This window comes from Fusarium solani (assembly GCF_023522795.1).
Source record: "Fusarium solani strain SB1 chromosome Unknown bctg00000003_1, whole genome shotgun sequence".
Taxonomy (NCBI): domain Eukaryota; kingdom Fungi; phylum Ascomycota; class Sordariomycetes; order Hypocreales; family Nectriaceae; genus Fusarium; species Fusarium solani.
Window position 1 is genome coordinate 1,325,680 of NW_027072154.1, and position 17,158 is coordinate 1,342,837.

At 51.6% G+C, this 17,158-nt stretch overlaps 6 protein-coding genes across 6 annotated transcripts; 2 read left to right on the forward strand and 4 right to left on the reverse strand.

Annotated features, from left to right (window-relative positions):
• Positions 1–1,476: 1,476 nt before the first annotated feature.
• Positions 1,477–4,203, reverse strand: MRS44_005978 (uncharacterized protein; the record flags this gene model as incomplete). Its single annotated transcript, XM_065621594.1, has 3 exons — positions 1,477–2,681; positions 2,724–3,558; positions 3,604–4,203. The coding sequence occupies 3 exons, from the start codon at positions 4,201–4,203 to the stop codon at positions 1,477–1,479; spliced, it is 2,640 nt and encodes an 879-aa protein (XP_065477666.1).
• Positions 4,204–4,546: 343 nt separating this feature from the next.
• On the forward strand, positions 4,547–5,808 carry MRS44_005979 (uncharacterized protein; the record flags this gene model as incomplete). The annotated part of the gene is made up of 2 exons (XM_046269449.2): positions 4,547–4,754; positions 4,796–5,808. 2 exons carry the CDS (start codon positions 4,547–4,549, stop codon positions 5,806–5,808), a joined length of 1,221 nt encoding a protein of 406 aa, XP_046140442.1.
• A 51-nt stretch (positions 5,809–5,859) lies between these two features.
• MRS44_005980 (uncharacterized protein) lies at positions 5,860–6,266 on the reverse strand (the record flags this gene model as incomplete). The annotated part of the gene is made up of 2 exons (XM_046274706.2): positions 5,860–5,941; positions 6,004–6,266. 2 exons carry the CDS (start codon positions 6,264–6,266, stop codon positions 5,860–5,862), a joined length of 345 nt encoding a protein of 114 aa, XP_046140441.1.
• A 934-nt stretch (positions 6,267–7,200) lies between these two features.
• On the forward strand, positions 7,201–10,239 carry MRS44_005981 (uncharacterized protein; the record flags this gene model as incomplete). The annotated part of the gene is made up of 5 exons (XM_065621595.1): positions 7,201–7,992; positions 8,038–9,249; positions 9,296–9,524; positions 9,569–9,948; positions 9,997–10,239. 5 exons carry the CDS (start codon positions 7,201–7,203, stop codon positions 10,237–10,239), a joined length of 2,856 nt encoding a protein of 951 aa, XP_065477667.1.
• A 214-nt stretch (positions 10,240–10,453) lies between these two features.
• MRS44_005982 (uncharacterized protein) lies at positions 10,454–11,824 on the reverse strand (the record flags this gene model as incomplete). The annotated part of the gene is made up of 1 exon (XM_046281913.2): positions 10,454–11,824. The coding sequence occupies one exon, from the start codon at positions 11,822–11,824 to the stop codon at positions 10,454–10,456; it is 1,371 nt and encodes a 456-aa protein (XP_046140439.2).
• Positions 11,825–12,355: 531 nt separating this feature from the next.
• On the reverse strand, positions 12,356–16,980 carry MRS44_005983 (uncharacterized protein; the record flags this gene model as incomplete). The annotated part of the gene is made up of 4 exons (XM_065621596.1): positions 12,356–15,571; positions 15,614–15,697; positions 15,743–16,891; positions 16,936–16,980. 4 exons carry the CDS (start codon positions 16,978–16,980, stop codon positions 12,356–12,358), a joined length of 4,494 nt encoding a protein of 1,497 aa, XP_065477668.1.
• Positions 16,981–17,158: the final 178 nt, after the last annotated feature.

Here is a 17,158-nt window from a genome sequence, read left to right on the forward strand (position 1 = left end):
CAATGCTTTCTCTGACCCATCTGAAGCCTTCTCGGTCCGGTGGCGATAACAATCCGCTTGCCCGCGCCGTGTGTCACATAGTGTGATCATGCCATTTGTTGAAACCCCGCCACGTTATCAAAAGCAATACCCAATAGAGATAAACGTGTTTTGACCTTGGCTTGTTGATGCAAACATTGGTCATGTCTTAATTACGCCAACCACGACTACATCTTGATGGTCGCAGTCCGGTGCTGTAGTGCTCACTATGAATGTGACCACGTCTACCTCTACTATTCATTCAGTTAGATTGTACAGCGCAAGAGATCGGTCGAACCTTTCCGGAACTCGTATACTAGAAGAGACATGGAAGCCGACAACCTCGGGCTTGGCTCGAAGCTGTTCTAGCGATGTGCTAATATGACAAGAGATAAAAGATAACTTGGACCAGCCCGAGGAACTGGATGGGCTTGGGTATTTAGATACAGACGAGCTTAGTCTACATGAATCAATCTAACTCAATCTCAACGCAAGCAATGATTCTGAGCAGCGGGCCTTCCTCGGGGTCACGGCGGTACTCAGGAAGGGCAATCTTCTTCTCGCTAGCCCCAGTGTTCGATCAATCGAGCGGAGGTGGTGGGCGAACACCAAATACTCTCTCGAGTGAGCCACCAACTCCTCTTAACCGTCCTTCTAAAGTTGTTTTCCATGAGGAGACCCTTGTGTGGCAGTGGTCTTTGTCCCTGGTCGTCTGTGATGATCATAGGTAAGAATTCGCCCGTGAAGTCTCCTGAGCCTCGAGAGCGCTCTATTTCTTTCCTCTTAGTGTCGCCTACTCTCTGGTAATTTCTGCTCTGTCCTTCATGAACTTCGCCTGATCTTTGATGGATGGGCGACTTGGCCTTCTGTGCCGCTCCAGTAGTGGTTGTTCCACGCTTCGTGCTTGATGCCGCTTCTTAGTTGACCTTTGAAAGCCCGTTCTGGTACTCTTCACACGCGGTGAAGGGTTTTATAGCATTTGCACGCTTGCTTGAATATGCTGCTTATAGGTAAAATGAGCAGCTTACTCGAATCCCTCTTACACGGCTAGGGAGTTGCAAAAGCGGACCTTCAAGGCGGATAGATTGATTCAAGTGGACTGGGCTCATGGTCGTGTCTTCACGCCTTGGCCGTAAATTCTCAGATATTTATAATCTTGATAACTAGATAGGTAATGTCCTTGTTCCATCCATACTAACCAGCATAAAAAGGTTGGGATGTTGGCAAAGCTTGGCCTTGCATCAACTCTCCGAAACACAGCCTTGTTATCTGCCCAGATTCTCTAAGTTCATGGTGCACCATCTATAACAGAGAAGATGCCGATTCTCTTCCTGCAGGCTAGCCCCGTATCGTATTCATTCAAATCGAGAGCTGCAAGTTGAAAAGTGAAACAAAGAGATGCTGGTATCCATATCAATCAAACGCTGACCCCAAGTCTATTCAAATCTATCAACTACGCTAAATCAAACTCTCATACTTGTCCAATCCCGACTTTTGCCCTGTATGGCCTGACCCCATGCTTTGACTCGAAGGGGCGCTCCAGGTCTGTGGAGAGAGCGCGGGCGCAGCATTCCCAGGAGGCGGAGGAAGAGTGAATGAGGGACTGCGGGAGGGTTGCATGGGCGTCATCGAGTTTAATGACATTGAGTTCATGGGTGCCGACAGGGTGTTCTTGGCAGCAGACCAGTTGACAGCTCCAGTAGCAGGCTGTGTGGGCTGTGCTGGCTGCGTAAAGGTCGACGGCGGCGGAGTAAACGTTGATTGTGGAGGCGCCGAGAATGTTGACTGAGGAGGAGGAGAAAAGGTCGATGGCTGAGGCTGTAGAGGCTGGCTATACTGCGTCGACGACGGTGTCATTGCCTCGAAGCGACCGAGGTCTGGGGTCACTGTCCGGAAAGCCTTTTGCGGAGGCTTTGTCGGGTTGGTTGTGGGTGGAGGCGTCGACCAGGAAAATGTTGGCGGTTGAGGGGTGCTGGGCTTCTTCTCTTCAGGGGCACTGGTGGTGGATGGACGTCCCTTGACGAGAGCCTCAAAGTCATTCTCAGACGTGGGCTCAAAGGTTGTGCCTGTGACACCACCAAAGGCCATGAAATCTTCACTGGGCGTCGTGGTTGTTCCGCCCAGTTCTTGCAGCTTGCGTGTCTGCTCATCCTCGACTCGCCGTGACAGACTCTTAATGAGCTCCATGAACGACTGGAATTGCTTCAGGTTCAGAAGAGGTCCCAGACTCATGCTCCAGAGGATGGGCAAAAGGTCCATGGCGACAAAGTCGGCGTCGGCAACTCCTCCTACAATCCGGAGCACGTCCAAGGCTGCCACCATGACTGCCGGCTCTTTTGTCTTGATGGCTTTGACCAGGGGCACAATCTTTTCCTGCATTGTGTACTTGTCGAGGGCACTGGACGATGAAGTCTTGCTCACACCGTTGAGACCGTCATCTTCACCATTTGTGCCACCACAGAGAATGACAAATGCTCGAAGACCTCGGACCTTGATGGCGAGACTGTTTGTCTTGCTAAAGACAGTTGCTATCACGGGAAAGAGTTCGTTCTTAATGGTGCTGAAATCGAGAACTGGCAAGACAACCGGTAGACTTCGCAAGGCCGCGTCGACAATCGAATGAGTCGGGCATTCAATGGCCGCCAAGATGACAGGGAGCATATCTAAATTGTCAGCTGGTTCAAGTGAGTTGGCAGGTTACTCACCATCCTTGAATTCCTTTCCGGAGCAGTTACTGGAGATGGAGGAAATGTTTTCGAGGACAACCATTAGTCCTGCATCTCTGGCTGGGTCCTTTTCTTGCTGCTTGGCGTTGACGACGAAGATTTCCCTCAGCGATGGCCGGACCTTTTCTCCAAAGGCGCGTTTAGCAGACGGAAGCAAGTCTAGGATTTTGAACACGTTTTGCAGGATGAGTGAGAGAAGCTCTCGGTCCTTGAGTTCCTCAATCAAGGCCGGAAGAATCTTCTTTTCCATGACCGACTTGGGAAACGAGGGCAGGACCTTGTTGAGACCCCGCATGAACTGAGCCTTTTCGTTGGCAGTCTTGGCGGGGAACGAATCAAGAAAACGGATTGTAGAGACCAGGACATTGTCGAAATACTCGCTCTGCTGGAATTCTCGCGCAGTCATTCTCTGAGCGGGCCGTCTCGTGATGAGTCGAGGAAGGACATCGTGAGAGAGTTCTCGGGGGAGGGGTCGAGATGAGAGGTAGTTGTTTGTGACAGACGGTACACTCGAAGACGACGAAAACAGTCGCTTGTATGTGGACAAGCTGCCGTGACATTCGAGGGGAGATGCGTGAGGAGAGTTGTACAGGGCGACCGACAAGAGTCCAAGCGAAAACATGTCAGCTGAAGAGTTGAGGTTGCTGTCGACGACGAAATCGGGCGAGGTATAGTCGAGGTTGAGCTGGACGGCCTTTGGTAATCGGGGATCCATGTTCAAGACCTCGTACAGACTAATTCCTTGGATCGACGTTGGCTTGTCAGAGCCATCAGGGGGGCTGCAAAAGGCGAGGCCGCTTATCTTCCAGTCAGACTGCGACTGTTAGTCAAGTCACCAAAAGACCGAGTATCTACATACTTTGGCGTTGATAAGGACGGCATCGGGTGTGAGGTTGCCGTGGACGAGGCCGGCATTCTCGTGTAGAAACTCCAGTGCTTTGCTGATCTGGAGGAGCCCTTTTTGAATCTCCAACTCGTCGATTTCGAGTTCCCTCCGTCGCTTTACTCCATCCGAGTCCTCAGTGACAAATCGACTCGACCTTCCACCGGGCCCAACTCTTTCTTGTTCGTCCTTTTCGTGCAACACGCTCGACAATGATGCTGTCACGGCTTCGGTGACAAATTGCAAGCCACCTCCTCTTGTGTCTTCGACGGGCTCCACCAACTCCAAGATACTGGGATGTCTGAGCTTGGCCAGACTCGACGCCTCTTTTCGCAACCGCTCGACAACCTCCTCTACCGTCTTTTTGAACGAGGCCGCTCCGGAGCGACCCAACGTGCTGCCATGGCTGTCTAGGGACTTTTTGTCAAAGACAAAGACGCTGTACGACTTGCCGGTCGACTTTTTCTTTGCATCATAAATCTTCCAGGGGCCAGCCGTCGAAGTCGGATTCGAAGAGATGGTGTAGTTTCCGGTGATGTTCGTGGCCGAGATGGACTTGAACGCCGAGGAGAACATGTTGTTGTCGTTGCGATGCGATGCGTCGCGACCTATGCATGACGTGAGGACAAGTATCGAAGGGACCTACCTTGTCCGATAAACGATAAGCCTGATGAGGTAAGGCGCTTCCTAGGGCGCGTTCAGGTCCACCCACCTTTCTTTCCTGCGGCTGCGGCTGCGGCTATCTAGGAACCTGGGGATACCTGGCTGGCGGCCCAACGCGGCTGCAAACGCCTGGAGGCGGCGTCCCTAGAAGTACCCTATCGCGAAGGGCAATTTGCAATCCTCCGATACACCTCCGATCTAGGTACTTAATTATCGACCGAGCCCCAGCTCTTTGCTCATCACCACCACCGCAACCATGAGCATGAGACCCCTTCTTCGCTCTGCTCTGAGGAGCTCATTGCCTCGCTCTAGCTTGCGATGCGCTCGCTTTAGCATTAAGGCAGAGGCCGCCTCTGCTGCAAAGCCATTGGGTCTTGATCCTTCGCGACTCTCCATCACCAAGACCTCCCACCCCAAGAGTCTGAGCAAGCCTGAGACTCTTGTCTTTGGTCGGGAGTTTACTGGTAAGCTCCTCCTACTTTTTCAAGACCAAGCTGACCATCAGACCACATGCTCGCGATCGAATGGACTCAAGAAGACGGATGGTTGGACCCCAAAATCACACCCTACCAGAACCTCTCCCTCGACCCTGCGACTTGCGTCTTCCACTATGCCTTTGAATGCTTCGAGGGTATGAAGGCCTACAAGGACAAGAATGGCAAGGTCCGATTGTTCCGACCCGACAAGAACATGGCCCGATTGAACAAGTCGGCCGCTCGTATTGCGCTCCCCACCTTTGAGCCCAAGAGCTTCATTGAGCTCATCTCCAAGTTTGCTCAGCTCGACTCTCGCTTCATTCCTGACAAGCGAGGTTACTCTCTTTACCTCCGACCTACAATGATTGGAACCCAAAAAACACTTGGAGTTGGTGCCCCTGGCTCCGCTCTTCTGTATGTGATTGCATCGCCTGTTGGCCCTTACTATCCTACTGGCTTCAAGGCTGTGTCACTAGAGGCCACCGACTACGCTGTTCGAGCTTGGCCCGGTGGTGTCGGTGACAAGAAGCTTGGTGCCAACTATGCGCCATGCATTCTGCCCCAGCTTGAAGCTGCTAGCCGTGGTTTCCAACAAAACCTTTGGCTCTTTGGAGAGGAGGAATATGTCACCGAGGTCGGCACCATGAACATGTTTGTCGCCCTTAAGAACAAGGAGACTGGTCAAAAGGAGCTTGTGACCGCTCCCCTCGACGGTACCATCCTTGAGGGTGTCACTCGAGACTCTGTGCTCGCACTTGCGCGTGAACGTCTGGTCCCTGAGGGCTGGAAGGTTAGTGAGCGCAAGTACACCATGAAGGAGCTCGCCGAGGCTTCCAAGGAGGGCCGATTGCTCGAGGCGTTTGGCGCTGGCACTGCTGCCATTGTCAGCCCCGTGCGATCCATCTCCTGGAAGGGCGAGCTGGTCAACTGCGGACTTTCCGAGACTGAGGAATCCGGCGAGATTGCCCTCAAGATGAAGGAGTGGATGGAGGGAATTCAATACGGTGACGAGGAGCACGAATGGAGCTATGTTGTAGCGTAGATAATGCGTTGAATTGTTGTTGCGGTTGAATCCGCGCACCGTAATGTACATCTAGTCCTTCTTGGCTGGGTCGGGCAGGATACCCTCCTGCTCTAATCTCCTCCGTGCCTCCTCAAGAGCCCAGGTAGAAACGCTGTCCATCATCAATCGTCAGTATTCCGGGCGTGCAGCAATTGGCCGTGGCAAATCACTCACGTCGTGTCGGGTTTGAAGGCGAGGGCGACGCCTGTAGCGACGAGGCTTCCGAGGAAAATGTACATGGGCCACTCCCAGCCCTCGGGCTCAGCCTTCTCGCCGGGCTTGACACCCCAGAGCCATCCGGTGGGAGGTTCGAATTGGTGCTCGCCACCACCTCCTCGTCGTCGGGCGGTAACGGAGAAGCCCCGGGAGGGCTGTCGGGGGTATCGAACGGCGCGAGCTGCGCGGAGGGGCGCGACGGCGGCGCGGATGATTGCCATTGTATCGTCGAGGGTCAATCGGCGATGGACGGCGGGGTTGTGATCAATGTTGAAGGATGGAGATGGTTGAATTGAGGTTGCCGGTAGATCGGGAGCTAGTCACGTGGTTGCCAAGAGTACGTACCGGTACCTGCCGCGACGGTTTTGAAGACGGGATGGATTCCACTGCAGGACCCCAACTTAGGTCACCAACCACGTCTAGTTCATTCATCATCAATTGTCCATCCAGAATTCGATTATTTGCATGTTATTGCACTTCTTCATGATTATAGTCGGCATCTGGTTATGGAGCAAGCGTTCGTCATTATTGGAGGAAGGCATCAGTTGTCTACTACACACTACAATAATCCCATTAATTGTATCAATTACAACCATCTCCCATCTCCCATCTCCCATCTACCATCCATCAATTATCAGCATTCATCAATCAATCACTCAATCCCATCTTGTCGTGTAATCCCAATGCTCCATTCCTGCTCTGCGGCTTGGCAGTGCACGTCCTTTGCGCCCAAGGTGGGCCACACATGTTACATCATTCAAATGCCCAAGAATGATCCTGCTTGACATCTCGCAGTTTGCTCATTGTTTTCTTCGTCTACATGTTAACAAGCAGTCGACATCAAATCGCGACCGATGGAAAGGACGGCAGCAGGCCAGCTGGGGAATCGACTAGGCAATCGACAGCGGATTCAAGACGAGACGTCAATAGCCTCGGTTATCAAGTCAACATACACGACAATCAATACATCGACAATACGCCATCCAGGTATCGGCAACAGCGTTGGAGTGTCAACAGAACCTCCATCAATAGCGTCGCAGTCATTTACGAGACAAGCTAAACACCATGACGGAGTATTCCGAAGCCAATCTCGACCCAAGTGGGGTCTGTCTCCAACCTTCGTTTGACTCCAGACGAAGTTCAGTCGTCAGCATCATGCAGATTGATCAAATCATTTCCGATGACCGAATTAACATGGAGACGTATGGCGTCTCCGAGATGCGAGATGGCTTCTTTGATGCCCTTTTCTTGACACCGGAGCCTCTGACGCCGGAAGAAATTGAGGACAAAGCAATCTTACCCAAGGAATTCGAAAAGAGTCACCCTTTATCGCCCAAGGCCTTTTTTCCTCGACAACTCCATGAGCTTCGATCTGTGGTTCGAAAGGTCACAACTACGAGATCCGGAATCAGGCTACTCAAGTCTTTTCTCGCTTTCTTTCTGGCTTATATCCTATGCCTGGTGCCCACAGTGTCTAACTGGCTTGGTCGATATGACTACATCATGGCTATATCCGTCATCCTCAACCATCCAGCACGCACATTTGGATCTCAAGTGGACGGTGCTATTTTAACCATTGTTGGGACTGCTTGTGGGCTGGCATGGGGCATCATTGGCCTTTTGCTGTCCACTTCAACTCTTGCTGCTAAAGTTGGATATGGTGGCATTTTGACTCTGTTTCTTGCCCTTTTCATGGCGAGCATTGCGTACATCCGTACATTTTTTATTCGCTTCTATCAAGCTGTCCTTTGCGCTGGAATAGCTGTTACCTTTACGACTCTCGCCGAGGCTAGCAGTCTGGATATCAAGTGGCCCAAGTTCCGAAGCTATGCCATTCCCTGGCTTTTGGGACAAGCAATCGCCATGGCTGTTAACTGCCTCATATTCCCTGACGCTGGAAATCGTCCTTTGGCTGCTGCCCTCGACAAGTCGTTCAGGACAATGCAGGTATGCTTGTATATATCAGACATCGTATTCATGCTAACAGTTCAGGAATCCCTCATCATTCCACGTCCGAGAAACACAAGACTTAGGCGGAGACTAGCCAAAACGTTTATGGATATGTCTCTTGCGTACCGAGACATGAGGATCGACATAACCATTACACGATTCCGTCCAGTGGACGTGCGGGAGTTGCGTAACTTGGTGCAGGGCGTTGTCCGAGCCCTTCTCTCCATGGACACTGATACAGACCTATTTGAAGACTGGACGACGCCTGAGATTATTGTCGGTGGCCCCGATTCAGACGATGAGTCGATTGACGCTGGTCGAAAGGTTGCCCGGACTCTCTCTGCTCCAACACGAGAAGTGCTCGCCTGCATGTCAGAGAGTATGCAAAGATCTCATGCAGCTTTGATGGATCTATCTGGCTGGAGAAAGCATTTTGGTCCACCTCAAGACGTCTCCTCAGACCTCATACCGGTTCAGGCGCGATTCAACAACGCTCTCGCAGCTTTTGACGCGGCCGAATCAAGCCTCCTAGCTAGCGGCACCACTGAGTCATACGACAGCCAAGCCGTAGAGCTTTTCGTCTTTGCGAGACACGTCCGTGAAGCAGCAGCAACCATTGTCAATCTCATGAACAAGGTTCATGAGATGCACCTCCACTCCAACCGCAAGAGGCTCAACCTCCCAACGTATCCCCCATGGAAGGCCATATACAGAACAAATGCCCAAGTTCGGCATGATCGCGGTGGTGTCACTGCCGGCATGTACCAAGCAACGTTTGCAGAGATTGCACAACTACTCGAGCCTGTTAAGGTGGGTAAGGAGAATCGTCAGAGTTATGAGGCGGTTACCGGACCAGAGGAACCCAGCATTCGGGGACAGCCAGCGTCGAGGAGAGACAAACTTGGATACAGAATTTGGACAGTCCTGCATCGTCTTCAAGGATTTGAGAGCAGATATGCGCTCAAAGTGGCTGTTCTCACTTCAGCATTGGCCCTTCCTGCGTGGTTGAGCGACGGATCATGGTGGAATCGATACGAAGCTTGGTGGGCTGTGTGCATGGGTTGGATCATGATTCACCCCCGCGTTGGAGGAAACGTCCAGGACCTTTTCACTCGTGCCTTTGCCGCAATTCTCGGAGCAGCGTGGAGTGGTGCAGCACATGCAGCCGGCAACGGGAATCCATATGTGATAGCAGTGTTTGCTGCTATATACATGATTCCCATGATGTATCGCTTCACTCAGAGTTCCCATCCGGTATGCCGGTACACCTTACTTTGATTGACCTGACTAACAATGACAGCGATCCGGTCTTGTCGGATGTCTCTCGTTTACGGTCATTTCTCTCAGCTTGCGAGACCATCCAGGCGTATCATCAGCAGCACTCCAAGGAGTACACAAGGGCCTAGTATTTTTTGTCGGAACAACCACTCCTATCGTCGTCAACTGGTTCCTCTGGCCATTCGTCGCTCGACATGAACTTCGATCGGCTCTCTCATCAATGCTCTTCTTCATGAGCGTCATGTACCGAAGTAAGTGTGCGTCTTCTTCTCATACCAACTCTGCTAATTGCCAGATGTCGTGGCGAATTACGTCTACTTTGATGAGGGAAAAGACCCAACTCCAGAAGTCATCACAAGATCTGAAATGCTCGAGAGTCGAATGCGCGAGGGCTTTGTGAGGATCCGACAACTCCTCGTCATGACCCGTCATGAACTCCGCTTGCGTGCCCCCTTCGATCCGATCCCGTATTCGTGTCTGGCTGCGTCTTGTGAGCGCTTCTTTGAGTACCTCATTGCGGTTCGTCAATCAGCTCTCTTCTACAACCCAAACTATATCCGAGACAACCCCGTGGCCGCCGAAAAGCTCCTTAGTTACCGACGAGACGCCGTTGCCGCTATCCTCGGCAATCTGTACATTCTCGCCGGTGCCCTGAAATCACAACGCAAAGTTCCTGTAAGTCAGCATCCTTGCAACATGAGATCTCAACTCACGTTGCCACAGCGTTATCTCCCCAGTGCCGCCGCTGCGAGAAAGAAGCTCCTCCACAAAAGTGCCGAGGTTGCACGAGAAATGGCCGAGAGTCCCGAGTATCGCGAGCTTGAACGACAGAAGACGTGGAGTGATATTTACAGTTACTCGTACAACGAGAGTCTGACAGGCTGCGTTGCTCAGCTGGAGGAGCTCGAAAGGTTTACCAAGCTCATTGTCGGAGAGAAAAAGTACGTCGATGTTCTTGTTGATTGATTCATGCTAACAACAGTAGCTTTGAAAGCACGTGGAGCGCTGAACTTGTTGAATAATGAGTACCTAATTAATGTGAATATTTCTAAGCCTGATGAGTTCCTGTACACTTAGACATATATGCTCAAGTCTTTGCTAATAATAATTCTCATAACTATTAAATTCACATCTTGGACAAATATGTTCAAGTCTTTGCTAATGACAATTCTAACTACTATCAAAGTCCATGGCTCCGCCCACACTCAGGCCATACGGAAGTCCATGGCTCTACCCCTTCTTCCTCCTCTACAATGCGGACTTGCAGACACTTCTCCTCAGAAGGGTGATGAGGGCAGCCGGTCTCAGGCAGAGGCTTTTCCACGAACGACCCTTTCGTCACAAGCCTTCTGAGGCATCTCCAGTTGGATGCCTGAGCGTTGTTGTGAAATCCGAGGAGACGCTTGTACAACGATCCGTCGTCTAGAACGTCCCAAAGCCGGGGGACCAACTCGTTCGCCTTCATCGAACACGATTTCGCGACGAAGAACAAGTCGAGCGCCTCGCTGGCGTCTTTCATCGTCCGGTACCAGAAAGTTGGTCCTTTATCAGCAGCTTCATATCTGGCGCGCTTACGCCTCGCGTCCTGACGTTGAGCGGATCTTAGGACTCGAAGGGATTCCTTGTCGTTCTCGTGCTCCTTGATCTTCTCCTCAAGGGCTGTGGTCTGCTGCTGGAGCTGCTCCTCTGTCGTTCGTAGGCGAGCCTCAAGCGTAGCCTTCTCACCCTCCAGACCAGCGATGCGACCTCTGAGTTCCGTGAGGGTGTTGTCTGCTGATGTCAAAGCTGCACGGGTCTCTTCTTGTCGTCTGCGCTCTTCCTCGAGAGACTGGGTGGCAGAGTCAAGTTGAGAGAAATAGCTTGCTGCGGTGTCGTGAGCTTGATGCGGTGCACTGGTTAAATCGCCCTCCTGGCTCTGTCGACTGAGTAGGGTCCCAACAACCCCGGACTGCCCCAGCCGTTGCGGTGATAGAGTGTCGAGGGAATCGTTGAGGAGCTTGATCGCTTCGATAGACTTGTTCAAAGAATCCCGCGTGGCAATGGTGTCTTGCTTCTCCTTGTTCAGCTCTTCACTGCGTCGAGCGTACTCGCTTTCAAGCTCTGTTTTGCGTCCATCGTACTTGGTGTCCAGGTCTGCTTCTTTCTTGGTGATTCTGTTGGTGAACCGTTTCTCGTATTGCGCGTCGACCTTTTCCTTCTTGTCCTGGATTGTTTGTCGATTCTGCTCCTTCATACGCTTTTCTTTTTCGTCAAGTAGCTTCTCACACTTCTCGTTGGCCTGCTGCTCGACCTGGTGTTTGAAGTTGGCATGGTCCTCCTTTGCCTTCTCAAGTTCGGTGTTGAGTTTAGTCTGTGTTTCTTCGAGCAACTCTTTTTGTTCTCGAACGAGCTCCTCCTTTTTGTCTGAGAGGAGTGTGATCGTGTCATCACAAATTGTCTGGGTTCGCTGTATCAAGGCCATGATGACAGGTTTATCGTCCTCCTCCACAGCCCTAAGCAAAACGCCTTGGAGGACGAGATACCTCCGTGCGACATGGTCGAAAGTCTCCATGGCGTTTGATGAGTCGAGTGCGTCTTGAGTGCTGAGGGCGTGATGGGGTGGCTGGCTGGTATGAAAGAGGAAGGAATAGTTGAAGGAAGAGAAGTGTGGAAGCCTTTATATATTCATCTATGTAGCCATCATGATTCAGTGCCAAAACTCGGACAGCTGGCCGCCAGCTGCCTGCCTCTTCACGAGCTCTGAGCTGTGGACCATACGCAAGCGAACGGACAGACGAGTCTGATATTGTCGTGCCTACATCTCCCTAAATATATTAAACATCCGTCTATTATGCTCATGACTTATAGTGGTACGCTTTTTAGATGATAGGCCGGTGCTCTGGGTAGGATGTACTTATGGAAAATGCATATTCTCGCTATCTGCTCGAGGTTTAACCATTTAGCTAGATATGCTGCTAACAATTGGATTAGGAAGTAATTGTTCTTTCAGTTGATTGATTCATGTTAACAGCAGTAGTTTTTAAAGGACCTGGAACGCCGACCTCGTCGAAACCTAATCCAATGTTTGATGCTTGCTCATCGCCTAACTATATGCGCCGTTGGTCATTTCATTCAAGATATCCCTCGTAATCAGTTTCCCCTTTAATAACGCCTTGTCGCTGATCCGGGCCTTTCTGGGTGAAGGTCTCCGATTCTCCTTGCCCTTCCTGGGCGTCTTCTTTTGCGGGCTGTGTGTTGTGAGTTGTGTGCCCATGTCCTCGAAATAGTGATTCTCGAGGCCGTCAGGGGGCATGTCATAAATCCAGTTTCGATCCTCCATCAGCGAGATGAATCTGCTGAGCATATTCTCGCTGCCGCTGCCTTTGAGCGTCGTCTTGCTTCCAATCACGAGGAGCTTCGTCTTTGCGCGGGTAAAGGCAACGTTGATTCTCCTCCAATCCTTCAACAGGTCGCCAATATTGCACGCCTCGTTGCTTCGCACCAGACTCAAAACGATAACCTCCTTGTCTCGTCCCTGGAAGCGGTCTGTCGTGTGCATCTCGACTCCGGCATACCCTTTGAGCTTTTCTTTGAGCAGGAATAACTGCGCTCGGTAATGCGTCATGACGCCGATCTCGGACTCCGGAACTCCTACCGTCAAAAGACTGTCGACCAGTTGAGAAACGATGCGGACTTCAGCCGAGTTGACGATACGCTTGCCCTGAGCCTCCTCGCGAACCTGTGGCAGGATAGTGTCGGTATTGATGAATCGCACGCGAGCTTCGCTCTCGAGGAGGTCATATAGCCAGCATCGGCCTGGTGCAGCACAAAACGATCGAGGAGTAGCGGCGTGAAAGGTCGATGCATCGTAGTGTCTCTGCTTGAGAGCGTCCATCCGAGGAATGTCGAGCTTTCTTTTGCGAAGCTTCTCCGTGCCGCACCGGAGCTTGCCATTGTAGATGAGAGTGTTGCTGAGAGTCATAATATCCTCGCACATACGGTATTGGTGTTCCAGGTTGACAACCGACTGCGGATGGGTGTCTGAGAGAAGCTTGAACAGACTGACGTCGAGACCTCCTTCACGTGCTTCTTCGTTTCTTACAACTGGGGGAAGCTGATTGTGATCACCCACGAGGACAAATGTGCGAGCCATCCGGATAGGCCCAGCACAGATTGGCAGGGTGATTTGAGATGCCTCGTCCACGATGCAGTAGTCAAAAGTACGCTCGTGAAAGATGGGATGGTTGATGCCGAGACATGTTGTGCCTACAATTGGCGTGCCGTGCCAGGCATCCTTGATTTCGTCAAACGTCTTCATCGGCTGCCCTGCGAGGATAGCAAACTCTTGGACTTCGGGATGCACCTTGGCAGGGGCTCCGAGGCGGAGGATAGGTATCTTGTCTCCTTTAAGCTTGAGCAGAATATTGTCGACAGCCGTGTGGGTGTGCGAAGTGAGGAGGACACTCTTCCCCTGGGACGTCAGAGCGCGGATGATGTGGGCAATGGTTGTCGTCTTGCCAGTTCCCGGCATTCCCAGGACGAGAGCGTAGTCTTGGGCACTCATGACCTTTTCGATGGCGCGGTGCTGGTCAACGTTGAGGCTGTCTCGGTCTGATATGGTATACTGTGTTGGAACACTCTTGAATCGTGGCGCTTGAAGGTCAACAATAAGCCGTCGGATCTGTCTCGACCCAAAGACATCGTCGGCCATCATCTGAACCAGATTATTCCGGACAGTCGCCATTCCGTTGCTAAACTCATCTTGGTCCAGTCGGTATCGAATTGGTGGCTCCTTGATCTTGCCATGGGTCTCATCCTGGGTAGCTCCCTCGTGAGCAACCTCCATGATGCTAGCAAAGGTCTGGTTATCGTTCTCGTCGAAACCTGGTTGTCGAATTCGTGCATTGTGTAGTCTTCGATCAACCGCCACGCTGATTCTTCGTCTCTTGACTGCCGTGACGTAACCAATGGCCAGCGCAAAGTGTCCCTCTTCGTCAGAAACCACAATTGGCTCTCCAACCGTCAGCTCCGATTCGAGGAATGAGAAACCTGCAGGATGGTTCTGCTTCACAAAAGTGTAGTGGAAGCGGTTAATCTTTGGGTTGTCTGTATCAACAGACGCTGAGCCCTCTTCAATAATGACATCGCCAAAGCACCGCGACTTCTTTTCTCGCTCAGCGCTTGTCATTGTCCAGAGTTCTCGTTTTGTTTTCTGGCTCTCCTTTTCCTCCTTGGTGAGAAGATTCTCCCACTTGACAAAGAATTCCTCGTGGTCTGGAGTGAGGTGCTTGACCAGTTCGTCAAACTTTTCATTCATCCCGCTTGACTCCCCATCGCCATCGTCTGCTAGTCGGTGATAGATGAAACATGATGTCTTGGCGTAGCACTTTCCACACATGTGCTTACTCTTCAGCATTGGGGGTAATTGAACACTTCTCTCTCGGACGTAACATGCTAGCTGGTTGCGTTGCATAATCATGTGTCGAAGTTCATGTCGGATAGCAGGGATGCGCATCGTTTTCGAGGTTTCCATGTAATAAAGAATACCGTAGGCGATCTCAATGTCGTACCGGTCTGATAGTAAAAGTGTATAAAGGGCAGTCTGTGCCATGTGGTTGCTGTTTGCGTGTTTGCCAGTCTTGACTTCAAATGGGACGGTCAGAGTCTTGAAGTCCTTGCCGTCTTGCATTGCAACTTCGACTGTGGCGTCAATGTTGCCTTTGAGCCCGTACATTGGTGACCAGACGTGCTCTTCGACATCCAACAACTTGGTGACGGCCATGTTGGCCTTCTTCCCGTTTCGATCCTCGATGACAGCATCCTCTGTTGGCTGAGAGGATACAAACGCGCCAGCCCAGTAACTAAGCTCGTTCATCTTTGACTGAAGATGCTCTCTAGCCGATGCCAGACCGACCTTGATGGTATAGAGATCCTCGACATGCTTGTCCGTGATTCGATCAATAACCGAGCACAAGAATGGGAGATCCCATCTGTTGGCAAGGAGTGCTTCTTGAAATATCTCGTGAAGCATGGTTCCATAGATAAGGGGCGGTGTTGGGGGACTTGTGGCCTTGACTCGGTCTTGAAGCACAGCACGACGCATGCAGCCGAAAGAGTCAGCCACCACGGTTGCCGATATAAGTTGGTCGGGGTGTAGAATAAGGAGGTTGTGGGCATCATCAATGATACATTGCCCTCTTGGTGTAAAGTTGCCAATAACGTGGACGTAAGCCTGCGGATGAGCTGGCGTGTCATACCACGAACCCCTGAGATGGAGAGTCCTCATCTCTTTGGAGTTGTCTGCTTGGATAAGAAGAATCTAAAGGGTCAGCCACATCCCACAATTGACGGTAAAACTCACCTTTTCCGGTCGGGCATGCCCTTCCATGTATTCTCCTTCCAACACATTCGTCACCAGGTATCGCTGAATTGTCTTTTTCCGTCTCTACAGTTCTTAGCATGTGCGGTCCTCCTAGGTTCTTCGACGTACGTCCGGGCAGTTAACTGCTTGGGTTGCTGCGAGTTCCACGGCCTCAAAGTCAAAGTCGCCACCAAAGGGGTCACCAAATTCGTCATCTGGGTCGGGGTCCACGGGGGTAAGGGTTTGGGCCTGTTCCACAGAGGTGAGGAGGTCTTCGGCGTCGTCAAAGATATCATCGTCCAAGTCATCAAACTCGTCAAGCTTGTCTGGCGTGTCTGGTGTATCTGCCGGTTTTTCTGCCTCTGGTTCGTCTTTCTCTGTCTCCAATAGTTGGGGTGGGAGCTCAGGCTCTTCCTTGTGATCCAGCTGGGTCGCGTTGATGCTCGCTTCGAGCTGCATTATGGTATCGTCGTCAAAATCGTCAAAATCATCATCGCCGTAATCAGAAGCCGGTGCCTTGGGTCGCGGAGAGCCAGTACTAGTGGCACATATCCGCCTCTTCTTTGGAGAAGGAGACTGATCGTTCCCGTTGATGCTACTAGTCACCGTATCGAGCAGAGCAGTCACCAAGGAAGACTTGGCCTCCATCTCTTTCTCACTGTTGAGACTTCCTGACGTTGATCTCTCCACTCTTCTCCTTTTTGGCCAGTTTAGGCCACAACTTATTGCTCGTCGGAGGTTGGCTTCGTTCGGTTTTGGTCTTGGCGATGAAGAAACCATCAGCTGTGCTAATGTGGGATTGGTGAGTCCTGATGCGTTCTCGGCGTTTAAAGAGTATCGGTCCCAAAGCTCCAGCGTCGGATCTGCGTGCGGTGACTTCAAGGCTTGTGCCAACTTCTTGACGTTGACGGAAGGGGTCTTTTCGGGGGCGGGCGACGAGACTGGAGATGAACTTCTGGCACGTTTTCGTCCCTTCCTAGACATCATGGGAGACAAGGCGGAAAGGTAAAGATTATCCGGCCTGCTATCCCAGAGCAGTCGGTCGTTTGGCGAAGTGTTGTTCTCATCTTCGGTACCTGTAGGTCCAAGTAGATCTCTCCAGGTCAGGTGAGTTGCAGGTGTTTCTTGCACTTGGGGCACAGATTCCTTGGTTTCCTCGTCGTCGGGTTTGGGATGATATTGAAACTTGTTGAGCTTGTCCTTGGTAACCTCGGATACTGGTGCTCGTGGCTTTGGTGTTTGAACAGGGTTGCTTCTCGATCGTTGCCATGGCGAGCGCTTCAAACTGTTAGCGGAGCACATAAACCCACTCATCATCATACCTTAATCCGGCCGACTTGATCAGAATACGACTTTTGCAGAGGCATGACTGCAAAGCTTGAACATCCCAGCAATTGAGGTGGGATGCTGAAGGGAGACGCGCTATGTTTAATGGTTGAAGCGCGTCGCGATACGCGCTTGCTTGGATGCCAGGTCACGTGTCTTATCGATAAAGCTGCAGGTCCATCCCCCACCTGCGTCACCATTCATCGAGTCGTCATCCGA